Source organism: Tasmannia lanceolata, unplaced genomic scaffold, assembly GCF_043159265.1.
Source record: "Tasmannia lanceolata isolate RefF3 unplaced genomic scaffold, GAP_Taslan_0.1 ptg000012l, whole genome shotgun sequence".
Classification (NCBI taxonomy): domain Eukaryota; kingdom Viridiplantae; phylum Streptophyta; class Magnoliopsida; order Canellales; family Winteraceae; genus Tasmannia; species Tasmannia lanceolata.
This window is the reverse complement of record NW_027518689.1, coordinates 203,859-231,799: the sequence shown is the minus strand read 5'-3', so window position 1 is coordinate 231,799 and position 27,941 is coordinate 203,859. Positions and strand designations below refer to the sequence as shown.

The following is a 27,941-nucleotide window of genomic DNA, read 5'->3' as shown; positions in this document are numbered from 1 at the left end:
TTTTTGTCATTAAATTTATAAAACAAAAATCTTAACATGAATTCCTCTATAAAAAAATAAAATAAAATCCTCACAGGGATTCATTTGCTCTCCTTTCTCTTTCACTTTTCAAAACCCTCTTTTTTCATTTTCCTTCCAAACCCTAGACCTTTGTTTTCTTCCTTCAAAACCAGGTCCAAAACTACTAAGATCTTTTTTTTTTTTTTTTAGTTTGCTGAATTTTCATCCGTTCTTAAGCTCTCTTGGCTTGATTTTCGTTCGAAGATCTTTAATCTCAATCTCTTCCTGGTGTTAGATCGATCGGTGAAAAATGAACGACCTTTTAACGGTAATTTTTCACCATAGAATTTTTCTAATTTCTTTTAACTTGATTAATATGTCTGTTTGAATTTCATCTCGATCGTATTTTGTTAGAATTAGAATAGATCCGTGCAGATCTCGTTCAATTTCGCTGAAAAAATCGAGCTAGATCTTTTTTTTTTCTTTTGGATTATAATATGATGTTCTTAATTTGATATTTTTGTTTGATGTAGTAGAATACTAGATAGATCGTGAATAAATGAATCAGTAGTCTATCTTTCATTGTTTTGTAGGTTTTATTTTTTTTACTGAATTTCGATGTTTCAGCTTAGAAGTGTTGTTGATATTTTTCGTATGTTTTTGTACTGAATTTGGATTTAGGGCTTTCGAAAGCAGTTGATGTTTCCAGATTTGATATTTGGATGTTTAAATGAAATTCTATAACTGTGGGAATCATTTATCAGGGATGTGAAAAATTGGAGAACAGCCATAAGCTGATTCTGTAGAAATCGAATGTTGTGAGAAAATAGGGACAACTCTTTGATGTAATTTAGAAAATTATGAGCTGAAGAAAGGTGAATTGAAGTATTTCAGGAAGAGTAGGAATGGTTAGGCAATAATGTGGGATGGCTAATCAATGTCCTGGCAGTAGAAATTTTTTCTAATTCCTTTATATAGGCCCTGTTTAGATTGCGGGCTGTTCAATTTTTCTTTAGAGGCACCTTCAATTTATGATAATTTCCCTCTAAATTAATTGTAGTCACATCATTATCCTCTAAATCATTGAAATAGAAAATTTTGGGAAATTTTTTTTTTCATCAGAAATGTTTTTCTTGCAATCCAAACAGGCCCGTAGGGAATACCTTTTTTTTCCCCTTAAAAGGTATTTGCATTTATGTTGGTCCCATGACAAGTTGCTTTTGCAGTATCTAGTTTGGAGTTCTGGGAGCAAGTAAGGTGTGGTTTTCTATTTTTTCTCCATTTTCGCTGTATTGTTTGATGGATTCATGTGTTCGCTTGTGCGAATGGTCCTTGGTCAAACTTCTGGTAGGAATATATGTTTCTCATGGAGCTTAATTAGATGGTGAGAAGATACATAAGAAAAGAAGAGTGCTAAGAAGATGAATGCTGTTTTGGCTGATAGCAGGCATAAACCCCCACTATATGCTCATCTGATGATCATACTATCTGGTGTCCACATGAATCCATTAAAGAATGTGATTAAAGGGAGGAAACGACAATGCCTTGTTTTCTCTCAGAGATCTGGAACACGCTGATAACAGGAATACAAACCCACCAGATATTCATCCGATGATCGTACAATGAAGTGTCCTCATGAATCTAAAGAATGTGATTAGAGGTAGGAAACGGCAATGCCTTGTTCCCTCTCAGATCTCCAGAACCAGCTCTAGCTACATGTTCATTCGCTCCCATTTCCATGCCTAGCTGTTAGAAGGAATCTGCTTCCTAAGATAGGAAGATGGAAGCCTGGAAGTGCTGCTTCTTCCTTTGTGAATTTTCAGAGCCATGCCTAGCTGTTAGAAGGAATCTGCTTCTTAAGATAGGAAGATGGAAGCCTGGAAGTGCTGCTGCTTCTTCCTTCGTGAATTTTCAGAGCCATGCCCTAGCAGTTTTTATAGTCTTCAAGAATTTTGGATGGGTACATGGTCAAATGTTGACTAGTAATACTTTAAAAAAAATAAAAAAGCGATGACTATTAATTTTCACTTATAATCCATAGATACATGATTCTTCCTGTAGGAGGCTATTTTTACTTGGCCCAATCAATTTTCAGTTTGTTTCTTTTGTCTTATTTGTTAGTTGTGTCTGGTGAAGCTAGGGTTGAATGCTATCAAATTTGTATTTTTGTGGAAATTCTTGTTCTTGAAAATTGAGCGAGATTGTACATTTCAAGTGCCTAAGCATTTCCAAGTTCTTAGTTGATGCTCTGGATACTTTTTTTTGGTCAAATGACTCTTGATTTGAGAAAGGAAAGAAGAAAATGAGAGAAAAAGATGAAGAAGCCTCAAGAATCCTGCGAATTGGTTGAAAGAGGAGAAGTTCAAGTCAGAGCCCACTGGTTGTCTCCTTTTCTTTATATGAGTAACATAATCCACACGAAGTGACCATGCATTGTACTCAAAACTTAAGGGCATAATGTAAACTACTTACACTCATACACATGTGATGTAAGTCATGTACGATGCATTAGACAATATCGCTGCTGAGGCGGCTCCCCATAGACCCAAATCCACAATTGAAGCGGGAACCGCCTTAGCGGATTCGATTGATGAGTGGGAAAAAAAGTCTTCGAGAATAGAAGATTCTTTTTGATTTGAACGTGGAATGGACGCCTGCGGAGGAGAGAAGGTGATGCTGCTCATACCGATAGCTTATACACACCGCACATTGGTGTATATAACTGATGCATAAAGCTGATTTCCACATTTTTATGGTAATATCTGCAGTTGGGGCTTTCATAATGTGTATTGAAGACCCAAACAAATGCTGTTCCCCTGTTAGTTTGTTCTGATGGGAAATAATGGCTGCTTTCCTTTCGATTTTACAATTATGTAGGGAATTCTTTTATATGTCTTTGTGGTGTTTTACAGGATTCCTTTGAGATCCCACGAGGTCAAGCTTCAAGGGATGGGGATATTGAAATGGGATCAGATAGGCAAGCTGCAATTCTCGCGGCAGAACAGGGGTTGGAAAGTTTCCAGAAACAGGTAACCATGACTAATATAAATTATCAATTCCATCTTTCCGAGTTCTTTTTCTTTTGTATTTTTTTGTGAATGCATACTTTTTGCAAAGTTTCATACTTACCTCATATTGAAATGTGATTGCTGTGGTCCTTGTCTGCATTAGGCTCGTGAGATTGATAAACAAATTGAAAAGCTTTCTAAACTACTGATAAAGCTCCAGGTATGATCTTTTACTTTCTTCCATTCTTTTTTTTTTGCCCTGGGTGTGTATGTCTGTGGGTTGGGGGGAAGGGTGGGAATGTTAATGTGAATAGTGAGATGTTATTTCATCAGATCACCTATTTTTTCACTCTTTAGAGTAGCTTGAGCCACTGTTGCCATTCTTTTGGGTATGAAACTAACTGCTGAACCTTTCTTTAATTATTTGCTGGGAATGTTAATGTGAATGGTGAGATGTTATTTTATTTCATCAGATCACCTATTTTTTCACCCTTGAGGGTAGAGTGAGCCACTGTTGTCATGCTTTTAGGTATGAAACTAACTGCTTCACTTATGTTCAGCCCGTAGGCTTGCCTCAAGATCAGTTTCTTCTGTTTTCCAATTGCCAAGCTCAAATGGAACTCCTAGGCCACAACAGTTGAAATATATATGCTTTGGAATCATATTTCGGACACTACTTATATTTTATCTTGTGATTTATATGATGATTTAAGTTGAGAATGATAGGGAAAGAGGAATTCTAGTGAGGGAAACTGTGAATAGGGGAGAAGTCACTTAAAGCTTCATTCATGTTTTCCTATAACATACAGTTTAATCAAACTAATAAACTCTCTAAACCTTTATTACATATACACTCTTATAGACTAATAAACTCTCTACAATTTAATACATATAGACTAATAAACTCTCTAAACCTCCCCCTCCAAGTTGGAGCATAGATGTCCAACTTGTTCAAGTTGGAGAAATTCTCATGAAGTATTGTACCTTGCCGAGGATGTTAGCATATTAATCTTCATATTCTACTATGGAGGATTACTATTTTCATTGGCTGTCACCTTCCTTTAAAAGTGACATTCCTCTTTGGCAAAAGGGGTTGGGAAGGTTGAGTTAGTGTGAACATGCACTTTCTCATTGATGTTTAATTTTTCTTTTTCTTTTTACTTTTGAGTTTGTTCTTTTTTCTTTCATTGACCAACTCACTCTGCCTTGTACAACTTCCTTTCTTTCTATATATGTTTGTCATAATTGTTTTTTTTTTTTTTGAAATGATAATATATAGAAAAAGGGATCCGAGATGGACCACCAGAGGTACAAAGATAACACTAGCATAATAATACAAGAAAAAAAGGAAAAGAAATAACAAAGTAACAGCCCCCTCTTCTCACGGAGGAAGGAAGTCGAACCACTCCAGCCCTTCTCTTGCAACTCCAGATTTGGCGAGGGAATCCGCCTCTCCATTTGCTTCACGCCTAACATGCTCACAAACCAGATCGGATTCTGAAATAAGATCATGAATTTCTTCAAAATAGCTTAAAAAGTGCCACGGAGGAACCACTCGGCCTGATAACCAACCGATAACATTAGAAGAGTCTCCTTCCACAATTGTCCTATCATAGGAATCAACACTTAGACGCTTAATCCCCTGATATGCCGCCCTTACTTCCGCTTCAGACGAATCAGTTATTCCAATGGGACCTGCGAAAGCCCACACAACTCCCCCTCGGGAGTCCCTAAGAAGGCCTCCAATCCCAGCTGGACCCGGATTTCCAAAACATGACCCATCAAAATTTAATTTAGTAAAACCTTCAGGGGGAGCTTCCCATTTCAGACTTCTCTTTGGACGACTCATACCTTCAGAGCACACCGAGCGCCATCCCTCCCAAAGATTGAAAGCTGATACGAACTTAAACAAAGGAATGCTTTTTACCCAAAAAATGACCAGCGCTATGATTTTATTATATAACCAATATGCGGACTTTGCGGATCCTTCGAAAACTCTCGAGTTTCGTTCCTTCCAAATGACCCACCATAATGCAACCAAGCATAACCTCCAAAGCATCTTACCTTTTTTCTTCCAAGGGACATAATTCCAGCTCGAGAAGAGATCTGCTAAGGACTTGGGGAAGACCCAACAGATCCCAAACCTGCCCAGAATTAAAGCCCAGATCACCCTTGATATCTTACAATGGATAAACAGATGGTCAATCGATTCCCCATCCTCCAGACAAAGCGGGCAATGATCTACCAAACACATACCTCGCTTTCGTAAAAAATCGATGGTCTGAATCCTCCCATTACACACCGCCCAACTAAAGAAAGATACCGAAGGAGGGCTCAGAAACTTCCAGACCGTAGCAAAACTAGGGGATTTAGGAACATGTAATAACCGATAGTAAAAGGATTTCACGGAAAAAGCTCCAGAAGGATTCCAAATCCAGACCCGTTTATCCACCCCACTTTTTTTAATATAGCACCCCTCAATGAGATGGAGCAACTGAGAGATATCCGCCAATTCTCGCTCAAAAAAATTCCTTCTGAAACAAGGGAACCAAATTACCCGATTGTGAATTCTTTCAAAGCAAGCAGCAACCGTCACGTCTTTGATCGAGGCCACTGAGAACAAGCCAGGGAACAAGACTGCCAAAGGATCGGATGAACACCAAGGGTCCGACCAAAATCTAATTCGATCACCCGAGTATACTTTAAACCTGATTCCGGCCTCAAAATTTTGCTTGAGCCTCAGAATATTACGCCAAATGGTCCTTCCTTTCTTACCATACTTATCATCCGAACACCAGCTGCCTTGTAACAAGCCATACTTGCTCCCGACAAGTTTCACCCATAGCGACGATTATTCCAAACCAAATTGCCAGAGCCATTTGCCCAAAAGGGCACGATTGAATTCTTGTAAACGCCGGATTCCCAACGCTCCATTCTTTATAGGAATACAAACCTTTTCCCATTTTACTAACAGGATTCCTCCTTTCGAGGAAGACCCACCCCACAAAAATCTTATTTGAAGCATTTCAATTTTCAAGATAACACTCACCGGGCAGCTGAATAGTGACAGATAGTATATAGGAATGTTAGCCAAAATTGCTTTGACTAAAACTAATCTGCCACCTTTCGACATAAGGTTTCTTTTCCAGGTTTCCAACCTTCTTTCAATTCTCTCTACAATAGGATTCCATATCTCTTTTCCCGGCCTTCCCACCCCCAAAGGGAGACCAAGATATGATGAAGGAAAAGTCTCCAACCTGCATCCCATCACAGCTGCAAAATCAATAGCTACTGATGAAGGGATATTTATAGCAAACAAGCTGGATTTCTGGAAATTTGATCTTTGCCCAGTAATCATCTCATAGCATCTTAGCAAAGCCTTCAAATTTAAAATCTTCTCTTTGACAGGAGCACAAAACAATAAGGTATCATCAGCGAATTGCAGGAGCGACACTTCAACTCTGTCACGACCAATGATGAAGCCCTCCAGCAGACCCCTACTACTTCCTTTTACCATCAACCTATTGAGATGAAAGACAAGATTTTAGGAATCCCTGATTTTTATACCATCGCATAACGGAGGTCTTAACCACGAAATCCATCTCAGACAAGAGAATTCTCAGCCAAATCATTTCGTTTGTAGCATGTTTCATGGGCCATAGCCATGTATTTAGATTTTTCCTTGGACCTTGCAACCAGAAATTTAGATTTTTCCGAACATGTAAATATGATTTACAAAGGAAAATACTAACTCCAAGAAAACAGAAAAGGGGAGACGTGACACACGTCATACAACCCCACAAAAAACAAAATTGGCTACAAAGAATGCATTTCATACCCAACTCTTAAATCTTTACTAACTTATAAGCTAACCCATTCCCTTCTCGATGTATGTGAGAGCATGGACACTCAATCAAACTAGAAATGAAATCATGCATCTTTATAAAGAGTCCCCTAAACTTCCATGGTGGAGGGTTCCTCTTTTTGAGCCATTCAATAATGTTAAGAGCATCACATTCGATCCAAGGCTTTTGGATGCTGGTTTGCTTCAACAACTTCAGGCAAGACCAGGCTGTCATACCTCTGCCTCAATAGCTTGAGCCTCATGGCAGGGACCTGCAAAAGCCAGGATGATATTACCATTAGGGTCCGAGAGGGTACTCCCAAACCCAGTCCTCCTAACTTCGACATAAATTCACTTTACAACCTCCATCAAAGTTAAGCTTGAACCGACCCAATGAGGGGGGATCCAAGAATGCATAGGGAGATAACCTAGTACAAATCTCAATCCATTAAAAAATTATATCTTGAAGGTGAGTACCAAAAATATTAGTTTTTGATGTGCATTTTGAGACATCAACAATAATAGTATTAATTATCTGCCTAAGGTTTTTTAACTTTTGGGATTAAGCCCCTAGGATGATGGTTGAGTCTCTGTTCTTCAACAGAGGTTAGAGGTTCAATCCCAACTTACCTATAAAAAAGGTCTTAACTTTTACCATTAAAAAATGGTTTTTTAACTTTACTATTAAAAGTGCAATCATATGCACGAAAGAAAAAGGATATTCCGAAGGTATTGGAGACCCTTGTTACGGCCACCAGTGGCCAAACTCCTTGAGAGACTCAAACAGACTAGTCACAACTCACAAGGTTGATTTGAAACAGACGAAAGAAGATCTAGATATGCAGAGACCAGGAGTAACGAGTGAAGATGCGAATTAAAGCTTCATAGAGGACATCATTGTTTTGAAAATCTTACGATTTACGGTTCAATTTACGATTCGATTTACGATTCTTAGGCAAAACGATTTGAATCCCATGATGAATCTTAATTTGTATGAATCTTACGATTTTTTATTGAATCTTACGATTCGATCATAAATCGTACGATTCATACGATTTATGCGATTTATCCAAATTAAGTTTTGTATAAAAGAAAATATGTCTTTCTTTCAAAAGACCTCATTTCCTTTCTACATTACAAGAAGCCTTTTAAATCCCTCTCATTAGAAGGAAGAAGACAGAGGAGGATTAGGACATCGAACCAATCGAGCACAAAGCATTTGTTGAGGGCATTACTCACATCGAGGTGGGAGTCGACGTGGGAGACTACCATAATAAGGACAACATCGATTCCCGTCTTTTATGATTGATATTTCTCATTTGATGTTTGAGACTTTGAGAATTGATATGATCATGTGCCTTTTTTTAAAGATTATTAACCAAGATTCATGGTTTTGGATGAGAATTAGATGATTAGTATGTGTCAAGTTTGTCAGCAAACAATTTGTATTACGATATTGAATGCTTATCATGGTAGCTTCTGTTTGAATTAATGAATTTGGATGAAAAATGAATAATTGGCTATTTTTATTCTTTAATTTATTTATAATTTTTTATTATACATATTTTTTTATATTTTTGAATGAATCTTACGATTTACGATACGATTTACAATCCGATACGATTTGTTCCCAATTACGATTTACGATTCGATTCCGATTTTCAAAACATTGGAGGACATTCCTTGTTTGGGCTTATATGACTCTTAAGCTGGTGGCCCATGGCCCCCCAAGAAGATCTTCCTATTCATAGTTCACCATAAGAATGTGGTAGCCCTGGGAAGAATTGTAGAGTTCCAAATGTTAGGAGAGCGCAAGGGGTAGGGGGTGGGTGAACAAGCGAGTAATAGGATTTAACAGAGAAGATGCTAGCCTGGTTGAAACTTGAAACACCAGACACTCATCTTGGGAGTTGTGAGCAGGAAACTAGAAAGTGCATAGTTGGCATTTAGGAGTAACATTGACTACTTGTTTATATGACTCTACTGTTATCTGTTAGTATATGTTGATGACAACATTTTAACGAAAGATGATCATATTTCCATTCAAAAGGTGAAGCAATATCTGAGTAATGTCTTTGAGATAAGGGATCTTTGTTCCCTTTGCTACAATTTGGAATAGAAGTTGTTAGATTCCATAAAGGAATATTCATTTCGCAACCCTGCTTCTGTGCCCAACTGGAGACATTTATATTCGGTAGAAACCTACTAATACGGTATTGAATTGTCATCTTAATTCAAAAAATGGAGAACTCCTAAGGACCAAAGGAGACATCATAAGTTAGTTGGCAAATTAATTTGATTTCTCAGTGAGTGCAGTAAGTCATGCATTCTCCTTGGACTTTCTCATTTAGAGGCTGGTTTTAGTATTTTAAGATATTTCAAGGCATCTCCTGGTCTTGGCATTTATATGCTCCATGGCCATGTGCAGTTTCAGCTTCCTCTAATGTGGATTGGGCCGGGTCTCCATACGGTTGGCATTCTAGGGTAAGTTACTATGACTTGTTCAAGGTAATCTTGTAACTCGGAGAAGTAAGAAAGCAAAATGTAGTCAGCAAGATCAAGTGTGGAGGCACTCCAGGGAAAATGATTGGGTTAAAGAATTCATTGTCTAAGATTGGTGTTACTACTTACTATGCACATGCCCATGTGGAATTTTTGTCATAATCAAGCTTCTGTATGCATAGCCTCCAATTCTACATGAAAGAATGAAGCATGCATAAGTGGATGGATGTTTTGCCTCGAGAAGGTTACAAATAAATAAGGAAATCCCAAGTCATACTTCCTGGTACAGACATTATTACCAAGGTTGTCGGTTGGAAGAAGTTATGTGCTCTTGTTGGCTAGGTGGGAATGATTGACATCCATGCTCTAGCTTTAGGGTTTTGTTGAGCCACTGGACAATCAATTTGATAGTTTCTTTTTTTCTTCTTCTCTTTGTTCCCTTTATGTTAAAATTGAACATTTCCCATTCTTGCCAACTAGCCATTATTTATAAAATGTTGTGATGTGAGAGGAGTGATTGCACTCTTACAAAATTTTTAACGACTTTGCTTGTTAACAAAAAGTTAATATTTTAAGGAAAAGACTTAAGGTGTCTTAGAATTCTGATGTATTTTGGTCGAATAGTGTGGGGACAAGTCATTGGCCGTATTAAATATCATGCTTCAAATATATGGAATTTTCGGTGAATTGACTATCATGCTTTTTGTTTGTTGGTGTTGAATATTTGCAACTTAAAATTTGAGTACGTGATCATGTAGATGCTATCATTAATATAGTGGTAAAATTCTTCCATTGAAGTTAAATCTAGTTAAAGTTTCTAAATTTTTACTCATACAGGACTTCTGTCTTACCTTAGTATATGAGATACCTGCATCTGTAATCACTGTTCCGGATTTCTGAAAATGAGGAGCTTTGTCTCCTTGCGCATATCCTCTTTCAATATCTAGTTATCATAGATAATGATATTGTTGTGTCATCTCCTCTTTTCACAAATATTGTGTGATTTGCATTGCTCATTTGAAAACCAATCTTCAATTGTGTGTTGATAAACACCTAAACCTATCAAACCAAGCTCAGGATAAGGATGACTGTTTTAGGTCAGCCTTGTTTTGCCTACGCAATTCCTCTTGCTTCCCCTTGGGGTTGAAACCCCAAAGGAGTTATGTAAACCTCCTCTTAGAAGTTCTTTTGAAGAAATGCATTCTCCATGTATAGTCGATGAAGTTGCCAATAGAGGTTGATAGCTTGAATAGATTTAATCTAACTGAGATCAACTTGGCTACTAGAGCAAATCTCTTAAATAGCCCATTACATAAGTCTGCATAAATCTCTTCGCTACTAGCTTGGCATTATGTTGCTTTTTAGCACCATCTTCCTTGTGATGCAAGGCTTGAAAACAGGAAATAATCTTCGTACAAGTTGTTTGAGACTTGTAATGATGCTCTTGCAAATAATTTTGGTTATCATGACAATGTAGTCTCTCATTTTTAGAAAGAAGAGCTCTGATATTTGACCCAATTTGGTTATTGACCATCTTATGGAAGATCTTAAAGATGTTGGTCTCTTCACTTTTGAATTTCATAAGATTGATCCCAACTATTTAATTTTAATGGGTTTTTGTTTGGAGGCTGAGGGTATCGAGTATTGGATTCGGCAAACTTCAAATAGAAAGACTCATGGATTCACTAAAATATTTTAATCAATTCTAAAATTTTAATTATAGTAAGGAATATATTGCAAACTTTAATTGGTTAAATAAATATAATAATTTTGACCTTAAGGTTGGAGTTGGAGGTTCATATCGCAGCTTACCTATAAAATAGGTAATTATAATATTTTATTTTCATATAAAAACTTACTATTAGGATGTATAAAACTCAGAACATGCGGTAATTGTATAGTTGTAGTAGTATTCAGAAAAAAACAAATAAAAGAGACCTAGAAGTGTCCTCGTGAATACCACTGAACAAAAAAAGTGTCCTTGTGAATCCTGAAGTATTGGAATCTGCGACGTGTTTTGTTCACCAGCTTTGAAGATTTTTTTTTCAAATTATTGAGAGAAATTATCCAAATTAAATGTGGATTATTTGTAAAATTTGTATTTAATTTCAATTTTTTTGTGTTTTTTTTTGAAAAATTCAAATAACTGAATTGATTGTGAATTTGTCATGAAGAGAACTTATTAAAACACAATTATTTTTATATTTCGAATTTGGTGACTATTATTTCCAATCTGATTCAGAATGATTACACCTTCCATGGCAATTTGTTTCGTTTTTGATGATTCGCATCACTAGTTGAGAATCAGTTTTCATCAAATCTTTTTGGTGCCTTCATGTCCTGCCATTTCACTCACTTTCCTGATGCGTGGAATTCTATCACAAACATTGGATCATTAGAAAGTTTGGATTTGAGAGCAAAACACATTCCCTGTGAAGTTTTTGAGTGTTCCACTGTAGCATGCAATACCACTGGTGAGAGGTCCATTAGGATTTATTTCCCTTGTGCAAAATTTGACTTTCTGAATTTGGATTAAGCAAGCAATAGATGTTGTAAAAAACCCCATTGACTTTGAATGCTCTCATCTTCTATAGCTTTGATGTAGAAGAGCTTGATGCTATTATGTTGGATAAATTTCATGAGGGTTATCCTTCTATGCTTGTGAATCTAATCCTGCTGGAAAATGTGGAATTGTCTTTCATTATGTGCTTGATATCTAGGAGAGGCAATCTGACCTGCCGTCTCAATCTGTCTCTTTTAGCTGAATTTTTTTCTCACTCACTCGTCCTGGTCTAGTACTTTTTAGGCTATCTTTTTATAACAGTTCTTGCTAAATTTCATCTCCGTAACCAAGGTTTAAAATTTCGGTTTTGGTCGACACGAAACCAGAAACATTTTGGTTTTGGTGGAAATTTCAGTGGACATCTTGTAAAATCACGGAAACGTATGGAAACATATGCAAATGATAAAATTTTTAAGAAGAAACTTTGGAAAATGCTAGAAAAAGCACAAGTACATACTTAGAAACAGTGTTTAAAAATGCGGATTTGACGCGGAACGCGGCCAGGAAAAATCCTTGTCGACTCGGCGCGGACGCGGCCAACAACGCGGTTGATGCGGTCATAACTTGGGAGAGTCGAAGGAGTTTAATGACTATGTAGGGCAAAACACGGAATGCGGATGTGGTGCAATGCGGAACGCGGCCAAGGCAAAAAGGAGTCGACTCGGGGGAGTTCCTTGTCGAGTCAAGGAGTTTTTAAACACTGTTAGAAACCATCATACAACCAAGAAAGCTATCTATAATGGCTTAATCACATCGATCACCTCGTGACATGCACTGTCTCACATATATGGAACAATAAAGTCAATAAACAAGTCCGATGTAATTCTCAACTCAACTCAACTCAACAAAGCCTTTGTCCCAAACTAGTTGGGGTCGGCTAAATGAATCCTTTAGAAAAATTTCATGAAGAATGTGAAAGGAATCTATTCGGCTCTAATCTTGGCTCTAGTTGGGTTCTTCTACATGGATCATTTTCTTCAATTCTATCCTATCCAAGGTCATGTTCTCTGTTATGTTCCTAGCTATCAAGTCTTTCCTCACTGTTTCTACCCAAGTTGTTTTCAGTCTACCCCTACCTCTTTTTACTCCATCAATTTGGCACGAGTCGCCTCTTCTCCCCGAAGCATCCAAAGGCCTACGTTGGATAGTGTTATAGTATAAAAGATAAATAACGCCTTTCTCCAACAGCTTAAGCTTTTTGGAGAAGTTGGGAAGTTAACAGATATGTCCAAACAAGTCCGATGTAATGAAGTATAAAAAGTACAATGACCAGTCTCCCTTGTGAATACGCCAACTCTATGTCAATACCATATAAAGTTACGAGGTATTATTGGTCACGTGCCGATTTGACATCCCATGCATAAGATAAAGTTACTTTGCTATACGTTTCAATGATGTTTCCTACCAAATATCATTCTCTACATTAATGAAATGAAATGAAAGTGAAATGCAAATCATAACATTTTTCCATTGTTTTGTCGTGGTCAAATTTCGGGAATTTTGGAGAAATAATGAGACGTGGACAGAATTCATCTAGGTTTCGTTTCGGTGGGGATAGAAATGAAAATATTTCGGTCGTTTCTGGAAAATTTTTCTTTCTCATTTAATCCGGGTATCACCAGCCTGCATTCTGCCATGAAACACGTTGCCAAAAGCTGTAGCTATGCCCTGGCATATGGAGGGCAAAGCAAATTGTTATGGTCCACTCTTATCCTTACTGGATTCTATTATGCTTTGAAATAATATTATCCATTTGGTTCAAGTGTCTAAGAGACTACTTGGATTACCTGTGTAAGATAGCTGGAGATTTGATGCAATCCCACAAGAAGGAATGTTGAGGAGATATTGCTGTTGGAAGATGTGAATGATTGTTATGTATAATATTTTTGGCACAACTTTGTTGCCCATCCTAGGTAGAAAAAATCTCGACCATTATAAACTTTGTTAGTTGTTTTTTTTTTTTTTTGAAAGATTTGTTAGTTGGCCTTCTGTGAGCCATGGATCTAAGTTTTAAGCATTTTAGCTGAAATTTAGTATTATTTTCATCACTTATGACATGGACAATGTAGGGATTTGCTTTGTCTCTTTGTTGGAGGCCACCTTGCCATGCCTGTGAGTTATTAACTTGGTTTTAACTTGGGTTGTGCTTTGTCTTCTGCCTGGAGGATGACTCATCTTGCTCATGAGTTTTAGATTGGGCCACATAAATATTGGTTCTTCTCAAGTGCTTACCCTTCTCCCTATTTGCCCAGAGAGAGTTCTGATTAGGTGCATGTTCCAGAATTTTCCTATTGGAGTGGCTCATTCATCTTAACAGTGACCCTTTTTTTTTAAAGTTATCTTAACAGAGACCTGTTTCCCAACCACTTGCCGTACATCCAACTATTTTTGTTGCATGACCATGTTTATTCGGATGAGGCCTGCCCAAAAACCATGATATATTCTCTAGCTTCTGCTCAATCCTCCTCGAATTAAAAAAGCGGTAAAACAAAGCATCTGGTAACTGCTTAAAACAGTTTTGATGGATTCTAGTCTTCCACCCACTGATTTATTCTGAATCGAAGGACGTAATGAACATTTAGTCTTCCACACACTAGGTTATTCTGAATTTTATGAATTGAAAGATGCAATGAACTTAGTCTTCCACCCTCATAATTTTCTGAATTGAAGGATGCGATGAATATCTTCATGCTAGATAACACTGTCAGATGACCATCCTTGTGTATGATACTGGTCTTTGTCCTTTTTTAAGATACATAAAGCCACGACTTAACACTGTGATACTTGTGATTAATATACGGAAGGAAAATCAATTATTCATGAAATATACTTCTTACATGAAGTTGTTGCGATATAGGATCCACAACCAAATAAACCCAATGGACACTGCTTAGCCACATTATTTAGCATAAAAAAGCTTTGTTATTGCTATTTTATGAATCTTATGTTGTGATGATTTTCTTCAATAACCTGGGAAATTGGTATATATGCTTTACTAACTTGCTATGATATTTGTAGGATGCAAATGAGGAGTCGAAGTCTGTAACAAAGGCCGCTGCAATAAAAGGTAATTGCTTTCTACTGCGTATTCAACATTTAGTCCATGCATTTTTTTTCCTGTTGGCGCGTTTGTTCCATTGCCTTTTCTTAATCTTGCCCATAGTCAAATAAAATAGTGATAAAGCATTTTTTTATTGCCATTTAAAAAAAAACATTTTTTATTCTCTGTACAGAGCATTTTTTTTTATCATATTTCTAAATATTGGTAAGATACTTTTCTGCATAACTCCAACAATTTTAAACTTGTTTAAGCTTGCTTATTCTTATATATGTGCTGAGATGCTATGTGAAATAATGTTTTTATTGTCCATAGCATCTTTTATCATATTTCTAAATATTGGTGAAATTCTGTATGACTCCAACAATTTTAAATTTGTTTAAGCTCATTTTATTCTTAAGTATGTTCTGAGATTCTATGGTCATGGGTCTTACAAGCTCCAACTTTTTTTTTTCCTAGACATATTGCACATGTTTGTGCATGTGACATTGATGGGCCCATCCACCGAAGAGAAAGTCTAAAGGAAAGGGGCCACGCCCATTAGGGTTATAAATCCCATTGACCCACTTAGCCACAGGCCCCTAAGTGGTCCCATTCATGTCATTTAAGTTAATTAGGATATCCATGTCATAGCCCATGTCTTTAATTGCTTTTCTATTATGATTTGATGTGATCCGGCCTAGTCTTCCTTCCGTTTTCAGAGAATTTTCTTTTATTTAGTTTTTTCTATTTATCTTGGACTTTATTTTTCATTATATTGTCATTTTAGAGCCTAGATGTGGGGGCTGTCTACATCATCTAGGGCCCACTACACATCACATTTCATGCTTCTTTCCATGATTTAACCATATTGCCCTCGACTGATTAGTATTTCCCTTTTTCAAGATGGGGCATTTATGTCATTAAGTAATGACTTGAGTGAAGTGCTTTCATGGGCCATTATTAAATTAAGTGAAAAGATCCTATTGGCAAGGAAAGGGGCCCACCTCTAACTCACTTAAGAATGTATAAAAAGAGGTGAGGAGGGAGAGCACGCGGGGGGGGGAGGGGGAGGGGGGTTTGGGTGTGTTGATGCAAGGTAGAGAAAAACCTAGGGTTTTCTCCTTGACCTTTTTCTCTATTTCTTTCCCCTTTCTTCCACTTGTGTCATTCCTTTTTTTCTTCCCTCCTATTCCATGTCTCTCTCTTCTTCTCTTTCGCATATTTCTTCTTCCTCTCCTCCTCTTCCCCTTTTTCTTTCCTCTGCATTCCCTATTTCTCCTTTTCGTATTTTTATCATTCTTTTCTCTATTTTCCCTCTCCTCCACCTCTCGGTTCCCAGTAAGCAATCGCATGACTGTCAAAACTGTCCGCGATTGTCCAGTGTGCGTCTCTACCTCTTTTCCCCTTTACCCTTCTCTGTTTCCCTCTTCCTTTCTCCTTCCCTTCCCTTATCTTCTTTCTATTTTCTTCCACTTTTAGTTCTTGTCTTTTTCTCTCCTTCCCCCCCTCCTTAGGCCTTCCTGCCTAATCTCCCCCTTCATTCCTTTCGTTCTCCTTTGACACTCCCTATCCCTTCAAGTCTTGGCCCCTGCTGTCCATGCAGCCTAGGGAACTGTTGGACTGCAGTTTGGGGTTGTTCAATACATAATACTCCCTCCTTTCAGCCCTCGTTCATTGTCTTTTGATTTCCCTCTTTACATTGCTGTCCGAGATTTGCACGAGTGTCTCTCCATCATATTTGCCTTCTTTGGCCTGCACAAGTGGTAGCGGTTGCGGCTCCTTTGGATTGTTCGTGCTTTTGAGATTCTCCATCTCCCTGGCGTGCGAGATTTGAGGTGGATGCACAGACTTTCCCGGTGAGATCTGATCATTTATTATTTCCTGCCCTATTAGCCCTTATTGATTTACAAATACCCTTTTAGCCCTATACCCTTGCTTTTACATGATTCTTGAGATTGTTTATCCCATGTTTGTGGTTAGTTTGGGCCCTAGTTCTATTGTCTGCTTTATTTTCAAGCTCTTTTCAGAGTCCTACTCCTTGCTGCCATATTTATATTTATTGTCATCTTTTGGTGTGGTTTATTAGTACGAAGCAATTCCGGAGAACAATAATTCTTAGACTTATTGTTGAATTTTCTCAAAGGTTAAACTAAAGCAAACTTTCTAATATGAATTTACTAACTCCCGAATGCTAATCCGGAATTGGGACTGGTCTTGCTATTTTAACCTTGAAGATTGATGCATTTAGCTCATAAAGTTCTCCGGAAATACCCATGACCCCTCGGCTCTGGTTGGATGCTTAAACATTCATTGGGCAAGTCCATGGAGGGGGCAGGATTTTGGATGCAAATAAGCCCCTGGTAAAGCCATGTAAAGCTATGTGCTTTACTCTGTTTGGATGCAAGTTAACTGGGAGACGGATTACCCAATAGATTTCTTCTTTTTGAGTTATTTCATATGGAAATCCTAGTGATGCCACGTCACCAGACAAGCAATTATTATTGCCATTTCTTGTCTGGTAGTTGTTAGGGATTTTGATGCTACATTGGCAACCAAGCACCATAAAGTATCCAGAAAAGTGATTTTTTTGCTTGAGGATTACTTGAAGTCTTCTTGCAATTGGCATCCAAACAGAGCCTTGGGTTTGCACCAGGATTGACCTTTTATTTTAGTAGCAATGGATGTAGTAGGATCAGTTTTGTTTAAAGGTGAAACTGTGAAAGAGTTATTTAATCTCAATAGGATGAGGAGGGTTCTTTTAGGAGTAAAGCTGCTTTTCTTTTATAAAGGGGAATGAGAGAGGGGGTGGGGGTGGGGGTGGGGGGGCTTGTACACATATGAAACAAGAAGAAAAATCTTTTATGAGCGTGAACTTTGAGAGCTTGCCCAAATAGTCAAGTGGATTCTTGGCGTGCTTCACCGAGGTGGATTCTTAGGAAATACAAGGTGGATTCCTTGGTTATCCCTTCGATTTGTTTTCACTTTCATCACTTGGTTCATCTAAAAGCTACCAGCGTTTGAAGAAGGCGATAAAATCCCGCTTACTTTCATCGAATGATAAGCGTTTGAAGAATCAATGGTATCAAATCTATTTGATAGAAAATCGAAAAGCTCATAATGGCATATTTTTCAAAAATTGTAATGAAATGAACATCATTGGTGACCTAAAGTGGTGGCCTTACCGTTTGCGACACTATCATCAAGTAAGGCTTTATGGTTGGAAAGAGTCTGGAGCAGAAGAAATTAGATATGCTGTGTTTGAAATGAAGAGACAAAGTGCCTGATATAGATGGTTTCCCAGTTGCCTTCTATGAAAACTTTTGGGAAGAGATTAAAAAGTATTTATTTGCTGTATTCAAGGAATTCCATGAAAAAGATAGATTAACAAAGCTTCAGAGCTTCATCATGTTAATACCAAAGAAAGGAGCATTGAAAGCAAAATATTACCAACTTATCAGCTTTAATTAGTCTATGCAAAACTATTTTAAAGATGATGCCCAATTGAGTAAAGGAAGTTATGGGAATCATAATATCTCCCCACCAAGTTGCATTTGTTAAAAAAGGCAAATTCTTGATGGAGTGCTGGTCGCTGATGAATTGTTGGATTCTAGAGAATGGGAAGAACCGCATGACATTATATGCCAAATAGATATGGAAAGGCATACAATCATGTTGTGGAGGGCTTTGTGGACCACTTCCAAGAGAGAATGGGTTTTTGAGCACGATGGCCCAACTGGATTAAGGCAAGTCTAGCTATTGCACAATTTTCTATTACTGTAAATTTATCACTGATTGGTTATTTTGGCAGTTCTTGAGGATTACGACAATGAGATCCAATGTCGCCCTACTTATTTATCCTTGTGGTCGAAGTCACTACTCTGCTCATAAAGAGAGGTAAGGGTTGGGGAAGGTGAATGATTTAAAGTCTTGAGGAGCGCACAACCCATCCCATATCTATAATTTGGTATGACATATGTTTTTTTGAAAGTCTAAGTTGCGCATGACATTATTATATTCTTAGATGAAAAGGAGGCATGAGAATCATCAAAATGATATTTAGGTGTTTTGAAGTAATATTTGGACTAAAATCAACTTCCAAAAAAGTTTCGTGGCGTGAAACAATGTAGACGGGGAGGGTATTTCCTCATTAGGAGGCATACAAGAAAATCTCCGAATTAAATACCTTGGATTGTTGCTGGTCATCGGTATTGTAGCCCTACTTTTATGGGATCGTGTAATTGAAAAAAATGGAGAGAAGATGCTTGCCTCTTGGACAAAAAGCTACTCATTATTTAGAGGAAGAATTCTCAACTCAACTCAACTCAACAAAGCCTTTGTCCCAAACTAGTTGGGGTCGGCTAAATGAATCCTTTAGAGAAATTTCATGAAGAAGGAAGGATTTAGAGGAAAAATTAAACCTGTAAAAACAATCCTCAAAATTTTAGTGTGCTATATGTCCCTATTTCATCTGCCTTCTATTATTGAGTTCTTTCATTTCTTTTTGGTCTTTTAGCTAAGTAATGATAGAATGCTCATTGATTGTAATTGGGCTGCCTTTATAAGGCCCATTTCCCACCATTTGTAACTATTTTATCATGTTTGAATTTGAATTTGAAGGAATTTTAGATCTAATTGGAGAATTTGGGAGGCAAGTTCTTTTGGAGAAATCCTCGTGAAAATTTCATCCATTGCAAGGAGAAATTCAAGCTTTAGTTGCAAATTTTTTCCTCATTGATTCAAGCTAGTTGATCCTTGTTTATTAAGGAATTTGGAATTGAAGCAACAGCTAGGCATCTCCTTGCCTAGTTCAGCAAATCACCCTCAAGGTGTCAAGCAAAGAAGCATGAAAATTTCAATTCTGGCCTGCAGTTTCCTCGTGCAGAAACTGCTGGAATTCTGATTATTCGTGGGAGTTTCATGGCGAAAATTCTCTTCGATTAACCTCTGATGCAAGCTGCTAGAAATCCTCGAGAGTCGTGAGTTGTTGTGTTCAAATTCTGCTTCCAATTCAGTTCTTCAAGTGATCATCTCATCTGCTATTTGATATCTGATTGTCTCTGAAGATCAATGGAATTATTGGCTGGAGTTTCTCTTCTCCTAAATCGATCAATGGGTTTAATTGAATTTAGTTGTGCTTAACCTCGGTTGAATTCTTGAAGGAAGATGAAATCTTAGATTCAGATCTTGAATTTGACTTCTGAAACGTCCAGATCTGAACCATTATACAAACATTGCTCCCTTGTAGCTAAGTTGACTGTGATTTGAACTAAATTTGAGGAAAAATCCAATCAAATACATTAGCTAATGATCATAAGGAAAGGCCATCAGTGACCTGGCATGTTGTTTGTACATTCTCCAAATGGCAAGTTAGGGAAACAAAAATCCATGGATGAATCAGTTTTATAAACTCAGAATTATCACCTGATAATTTATTTTCCCTAGATCTAACAGGTCTTGCAACGCTGACCCAGTTCTGAGGTCTTTGAATCAGCAAAAAGGGCATTTAATTCATGGGAATGATCAAACATGACAGCAAGTTCACTGCAGCTGAACTTGCTGCCATATTGATTGGGAAACTGCCTTCGTCTTACTCCTTTGCCTAAATTCCCTTAGGTATCATTTGAATATTTCTACCGGAATGTTTTCTGCTAAGGTTTTCAAAGGCCTAGCTCCAATCTGCTCTACAACGACAAAAACTTTTCAGTTTGATTTTTGTAGTTTGTTTCAGAAACTTGTTACAAATATTAGTTATTAGTTCACTTTTGGAGTTTGTTTCTTTCCATAAGCTTCTCCACTTGGTTGACTGATCATATTTTCGGAGTGTTGAATTGTCCAACTACAATGTCCTTCCTATAATCACAGTTATTTGCTGGAAATTGTTTCTTTGGAGCATTTCGATTCTTAAATCGCTGCAGAGAACTGACACTCCATAAACTGTTAAGAATTCTCTGGAGCATTTCAGTACGTCATCTCAAATAGCTGTCTTCTGTTAAGAATTCCATATGTAGATGAATGTCGATGTTGAGCATGAATTTGTAGACATTTTCCTTGACCTGAGAGTTTGGCCAGAACTTGGATATTGACCTTTTACAATAACAGGGAGTGTTATGATTTTGACATTTGACCATGGTCTTGGACTGAAGAGTGTTCCTTCATTAGTGTCTTTGGAATTCCAAGCTCCTCCAATTTGAAATATGCAGAGACATCTAGGCTCAAATAGCACATGAATTCTGATTTTTGAGAGAGTTTCCGTACCTGCTTTGAAGAATTCCTAGCTGCCATTTCTTCTGTATAGATTACCCTGCATCAGGTGGGGATTGTTTGGAATATTAGGTTTTGGAGAGACCCCAGAAACTGTGAAATTAATAACCTAACTGCCTTGTTTGGTCTCTTTGAAAAGGTGTAGTACCTCATCAAGAGATCGACAGTAGAATTAGGACTCTCGACCCTGAAGGTTTTTTTCTTCTTTCCGCTAATGTGCCCTCTCTCCTACATTTTGGTCCCCTGTCCAAAACAGTTAAGGTGACACAAAATTTGGCCTTCACCGGCACCACCTATGGTGGCGGCTTCATTTGCGTGGCCGTAAAGAAAAAAATCAACACTTGCGATGGGCTAAGAGGTGCTTCCTCGTAGCAAGTAGATGCACTCTTTGCTTCATGGCTGAAGAGACTTGCGGGCATCTATTCAGCCATTACCCCTTTGCATTTAAACTGTGAGGGGAAATCCTTTCTTTTTCTGAAATGATTTGGTCATTTCAAAACTCCATAGTGGACATTATCATTGGGTGGGAGCACGGGCCTTTTGCTAACAACGGAAACATCTTGAGGCACCTTATCCCTTTTGCGGTGGTTTTGGCATTATTTGGATAGGGCGGAATAATCGAATCTTGCAAGGGAAAAGAAAATCTATGGGAAAGATCATCACTGAGATGTAAAGATGACCTATTTTCACGGGCCAAAGATAATATGGAAATATGGACGATTCCTACTAGTATTGCTATGAAAAATTGGAATACTATTATATGAGCAAAGAAACCAATTGGCAGCGCTGTCCCTGGCTGCAGCCCACCCCTAGGCTGTGTAATAATGATGGGAGCTCCAAAGGAAACCTCGAGCCACCACAGAGATATAAAGATGACCTATTTTCATAGGCGAAAGATAGTATGGCAATAGCAACGATTCCTACTAGTATTTGCATGAAAAACTGGAAGACTATTATATGGGAAAAGAAACCAATTGGCAGCTCTGTCCCTGGATGTAACCCACCCCTAAGTGGTGTAATAATGATGGGATCTCTAAAGGAAACCTCGAGCCAGCCAGACCCTTAATTTTTCTCAGGACCATGTGGAACTTCGGATTCAAATGAGGCAGAAGCTAGAGCACTACTCATCGGACTTCGCATTTTTAGATTATAAGGTGGTTATCTCTTGGGCTAAAAGGTCATTGGTGAGGCCGTGGAAATTGGCATTCATCATATTGGAAATTTTAGACTTGTGCAAAATCATCAAACCGCAACTACAACAGATCATAGTGATTTAGTCATTAGTGATGTGTTCCCTATTGTATAGTTTTGCTTCTCTAGTTGGGGATAGAGTATATTTGGTTTTGTAAGTACATCTACATTATGCTTTCTTGGAAGCGGACACCTTAGCCAAGCTAGGAGTAGATCGTAGCTATTTAGTCATTAGTGATGTGTTGCTTCTCTAGTTGGGGATAGAGTTTATTTAGTTTTTGTAAGTATAACTTTTCCTGCTACATTTTGCTTTCTTTGAGGAAAATGTAACTGTCTATTTAAAAAAAGAGCTTATTTTTCTAAAAGATGCTTTTACCACAATACATTTTTACCTTGTTCATGAGATTTGCTGTTATATTTACATAACCATTCCAAACAACATTTCAAATGTGCAATGCACGTGGCTTTAGCTAGTATCCGTGTGCGTAATAAAGAATAAACGACTACTAAATTGAATTCTAGTGTTATAAGCTTTTCACATGCGGAAGTTCTTTTTACCTTGTTTGTCTGGATATTGAAACCAATTTTCTATATCAACAGTCCGCACTCAATTTCTTAGTTGTCAACTCAGTAGCTGTAACTGATTGTATCATTGCTTGCAGCAATCAAGCAGCGAATGGAGAAAGACGTAGATGAAGTGGGGAAAATTGGACGTCTAGCAAAATCAAAAATTGAAGAACTTGACAGAGATGTAAGGCCATTTGTCCCTCTTCTCAAGCTAGTTGTTGTGCCTGTGAGAGCTCTCTTATGCTGAAACTTTTTTTCCTATCCAGAATTTAGCTAATAGGCAGAGGCCCGGATGTGGAAAGGGAACAAGCATAGACCGATCTAGAATGACCCAGACTGTGTAAGTTATATGTGGAACTCTTTGATTTTCTATTTTCATAGTAGAAGATTGTCTACATATTTAACTTAGACATGAAAATGCATATTTTCTAGGCACGAAATGAGGTGCCAGGCATGGCAACCTCAGAAAATTCAACTCACTAACACATCTGTCCAGTTAGGCAATGATATTTGACGATATGCTACTATATAACTGTTAGTTCTTGTAGTTGAAAAATGTTCCTGTCGTCATAAATAATATATAGAGCCACTGCAAGGACACAGCCGAGTCAGGGAGGTTCTAACAGTCCTCCCTATTGCGCCATGTCTCCAGCAAAATAAATGACCGTCTTTTCATCAACGGCTTTCTTGTAAGTGGGAAAAATGCCCTTATTGGTATATCTGGGACTATTACCGCTAACTGGGGAGTTTGACAGTTCCTCTTTGTATAGTGTGCTGTACTTTCTTTTTTGGCGCACTGCACTAGATAATTCTTCTGTAAATATTACCAAAATCAAGGAAACAGATGGAGTAAGGTTTGTCCAATATGTGCTTCATCATGTGTGTCCTGCATGGTGATTTATCTAAAAGAAATGTAGTTCCTTTGTTTTGTTTATAGATTTCATAAAATCTCATTTACTGACCCTTTTTGGGATTGCAGTGCCTTGAAAAAGAAGTTGAAAGAGAAGATCTCGCAGTTTCAGGTAGCGTATATACCCGTTTTTTCCTTTCCTGAGGTTTTTTTTTCTTGCTTTGTTACAGTTTCCTGTTTTTTTATAATCCTTAAATTTGTCCTGCAGACTCTAAGGGAAGCTATCCAAGAAGAATACCGGGATGTTATTGAGAGAAGGGTTTTCACAGGTCCTTACAGCCCTGATTATTTAAAACAAGCACAATTTGTGTAACTTGTGATGATGGATGCATTTGATTCGGGCAGTGATAAATCGACCCCCATATAGGGAGGGAGTCGACCACCATATATCGTAAATCGACCCCCATAAAGGGAGGTGGAGGGAGGGGTGAGATTTAAGATATTAGGGGGTTGATTTATCACTGCCCCCAATTCTTTATTTTAGCGCTGATGGTTTCAACTTGTTCTCTTGATTTCTTGATGAGCAGTGACGGGTACCAGAGCTGATGAAGAGGTGAGATAATTGCTTTCTATTAACTTTCCAATAATCTTAATATTTATCTATATATTTCACATCTTACGTTGTGGTATTCTGTACAGACTATTGACCGCTTGATAGAGACTGGGAATGGTGAGCAAATATTCCAGAAAGCAATCCAGGAACAAGGCAGAGGCCAGGTCTGTCCACACCCCCCCCCCCTCTCTCTCTCTCTCTCATTTTTAGCAACGTTCTTAAAATGCAAGATTCATCTCAAAACTCGAGCTGGTATTGAGTTGAATTATCTCTGTTAAGCTGCTAGTTACTCACGCCGATTTCCTAGTTTGCTAGATAGTTTTGGAAAAGTACTCAGCCTAAGTTTTTTTAACTGGAATTTATCTACATGTACTCTTTTAAGTTTGTTGAGTTCTCAACTGAATGTTCTGGACTGAGAATTTAGCAAAGTTAAAACCGAGTTGTAGGGGATTTTGACGTGGGCTCTGATTGACTTAACTAAACTGAGCTTCTAACCTACTCTTTTTGAGTTTTAGAATGGTTCTAGCTTAATTAGATGGGTACTTACTGTCCTGTAGTCAGAGCCAAATGAATGTTGTTTGGTAGAAGACAACTAAGCTACCCAAGAAATTGTCTACATTCTAACTTGTGTTAGTTCTTTTCTTTTGTTGTTTACCTAATCATTTCATACCACTAGATTCTTCATTCGCTCCCCGTGCTTCCACTTCACTGCTCAACTTTGAAGATTATTTTACATTAGAAAAATTATGTCTGATTATATTGCAGATAATGGACACAGTGGCAGAAATCCAGGAGCGCCATGATACAGTGAGAGAAATAGAGAAGAAACTTCTCGAGTTGCAGCAGGTATTTTAATTCCTTGCATCAATGTTTAAAAACTAGATTGAATACTTAGAAATTTCACTAACCCAGTCTGATCCAATCAAGACTGAGTCTTCTAAACACCTGAGGCATCTTGATTCCTTTTTCCTATCTACCATTACCAATTCAAAAAATATAAATATGGGAAAATCTTTTTTTTTTTAATCAAGAACTTTGAACGTAGACTCGGTTAGACTCATATCCAAAAAGTTTATTTCAGATTCTAAATACTACATCTGTGTCCATTATTGTAGATTTTCCTAGACATGGCAGTGTTGGTTGAGGCGCAAGGCGACATGCTGGATAACATTGAATCCCAGGTATTGCTCTATTTTTTTTTCTTTTTCAACACATAAATTGCCAAAATAAAAATAAAAATCATTACTTGAAAGGAGAAAACATCTATTTCCATCCTTCTCTGGAGCCCCCTTACCCGTGAGTCACTTGGATTGATGAACTTAAGACTGAATGTGCATGCTGCATTCGTGGTACTACGATTATGTGATCAGAGAGTTGTCATAATTTATGGTACTTATCATAGTCATAAGTATAACTCATAAATGTTTGGCTTGGGAGTTTCTCGGGAAGGGTGTGTCTTGGGATAATTTTATTTTTTATTATTTTTCAGAATAGACTGGAAAAATAAACTATTTAAAATACTATAAAATTTAAGAACAAAATTAGAACAACGAACAATATCATAAATTTATCCTTATATTTCCCAAATCTTTTTGCGGTAAAAATTAAATATGAAGACATCTTGACTATTTTCCATCTCAGGATAAATTGGGATTTTATCGCTTCATTAAAAAAAAAAAAAGGAACTCAAAATATTGTGATATTTTCAAAAAGGGAAATGTTATCAGCACAACCATGTTTTAATATTTGCACTAACCTAAGTTGTCTTTTAGTATTTATAGTTTAAAGACCTGTCAAAAGGTTATTACAGTTTCCAAAAATCTCTCACAAACCACTTAAAGAGAGAAGACAAGCTAGAACTGAGGAAATAACAGAACGTGGCTGTGTTGATATCATTTCCCTTTCAAAAATTACACTGATATTTGTAACTAGCTGATCCTTGGTGGATTTCTGACTGCCCATTTGTGATTAATAAATTCTTACCCATTGTCAAACATATATCCTCAACACCTATAACACCCCCCCCCCCTCCTCAGCAATTGTGTTAATCCTTGTTGATGGGTAGTTTCTCTTAGAATTTTTCTTTTCTTTTTCTTAATTGTCCATTAAAATACCATTTTTTTCTTTTCTTTTTCAAATTTAGCTAACTTCTATTATTTTCTGTATTTCATTGATTCACAAATGATAAGAAATAGAAACATATAAGAATGTATCGGGAGGTTGTTGTTACATTACATATACACAGTATCTTTTAACTGTAGTTAACGAAACTATGTTGAAGGAGAGTTTTTTTTTTTGAAAAAAATCTCTTTTTATTGGCATGGAGTTAGTACTTTGTTTAAAACTTCTATAGTAAAAACCCCCGTTTTCTGTGGAAAATGTTTTAAGCACGTTTAAGATGTATTAAATACATTTTTTGGCCAACTTTCCAACTTTACACCGACTATATTTTTGTAAATGACAAAATTTTTAATGCATTTTTTTTGTGTTTTCATTTTTTACCACATTTTTTGAACCAATATTGTATTAAACTTGAATTTTTCCCATCCCCATCCTTTTTGTGGTGCCGAATCACGTTTTGCTAAGTATGCTTTTAACTTAGGTTTCGAGCGCGGTGGATCACGTTTCATCTGGGACGGTTGCTCTCCAAAAGGCTAAGAAATTGCAGAGGAACAAACGGAAATGGACGTGCTTTGCTATTATACTCCTTCTCATAATCGTGGTTATCATTGTCGTTGTTGTCATCAAGCCTTGGAGTAAGAGTGGTGCGTGATTTGGGTAGTGTTTGTGTAATATACATCAACAAAAGCCCAACTAAAATCTTTCATTTTTTTTTCTTTTTTCTTCTTTCCCCTTTTTAGTGTGGTTTTTCCCCCTGCATTATTGTTATATATTCTTTTCTGATCTATGTTTTGTGTACTTTATTCTGAGAAAAATAGATCTTTTATTTTGAAATATGAATTTGCAATTGTCTTTATATTGTTCAATAAAATTGAAGGGTGCAAAAATTGAACTTCCATCTTAGGTATTGTATTAGTGTATATTCTAGGCTACTAATGTTGACTCTCCCATGTTTTGATAATTGCACTAACTCATCTTGTCTTCTATCATTTAAATAGCTGTCAAAGGTTATTAAGTTCCCCCAAAGCACTCAAAGCAATTAAGGAAGAAAAGACGAGCTGAGTTTCTGCAATTACTAAAAGAGTAGTGCCAATATCAGTAGCCAAATTCTATTGTCACAAGATTTGTTGGGAGATTATTTTAGGGGGACTGATATCTGCACTACCGTACTTTGATAATGACACTACAATATTCAAGACGGTATAAACATCCACTCATAAAAGGTGCAAAACAAAGTGAGTAATGGCATTATCTAAATATGGTCTGCCAGTCTGCCTTAGTTGTACTATATCACATGTCACTGTACTTGGTTAAAGAAGCGAAAACGAAAACACCGCCCGCATGTTACAAACTTATAAGCTATCCACATCATCTTTTAAAG

At 37.3% G+C, this 27,941-nt stretch overlaps 1 protein-coding gene across 1 annotated transcript; it reads left to right on the top strand.

Moving 5' to 3' along the window:
• The first annotated feature begins 66 nt into the window (after positions 1-66).
• On the top strand, positions 67-27,414 carry LOC143887497 (syntaxin-132-like). Its single transcript, XM_077391568.1, has 13 exons — positions 67-328; positions 2,913-3,029; positions 3,172-3,228; positions 14,936-14,984; positions 23,072-23,160; positions 23,243-23,316; positions 23,956-23,998; positions 24,095-24,155; positions 24,414-24,439; positions 24,526-24,603; positions 25,205-25,285; positions 25,555-25,620; positions 27,042-27,414. Exons 1-13 carry the CDS (start codon positions 311-313, stop codon positions 27,210-27,212), a joined length of 930 nt encoding a protein of 309 aa, XP_077247683.1. The 5' UTR covers positions 67-310; the 3' UTR covers positions 27,213-27,414.
• Positions 27,415-27,941: the final 527 nt, after the last annotated feature.

Coding starts and splice junctions, on each gene's coding strand:
- LOC143887497 (XM_077391568.1), top strand. Junction 3,229..14,935: donor AACTACTGATAAAGCTCCAG/GTATGATCTTTT, acceptor TGATATTTGTAG/GATGCAAATGAGGAGTCGAA. Junction 23,161..23,242: donor TTGAAGAACTTGACAGAGAT/GTAAGGCCATTT, acceptor TTTCCTATCCAG/AATTTAGCTAATAGGCAGAG.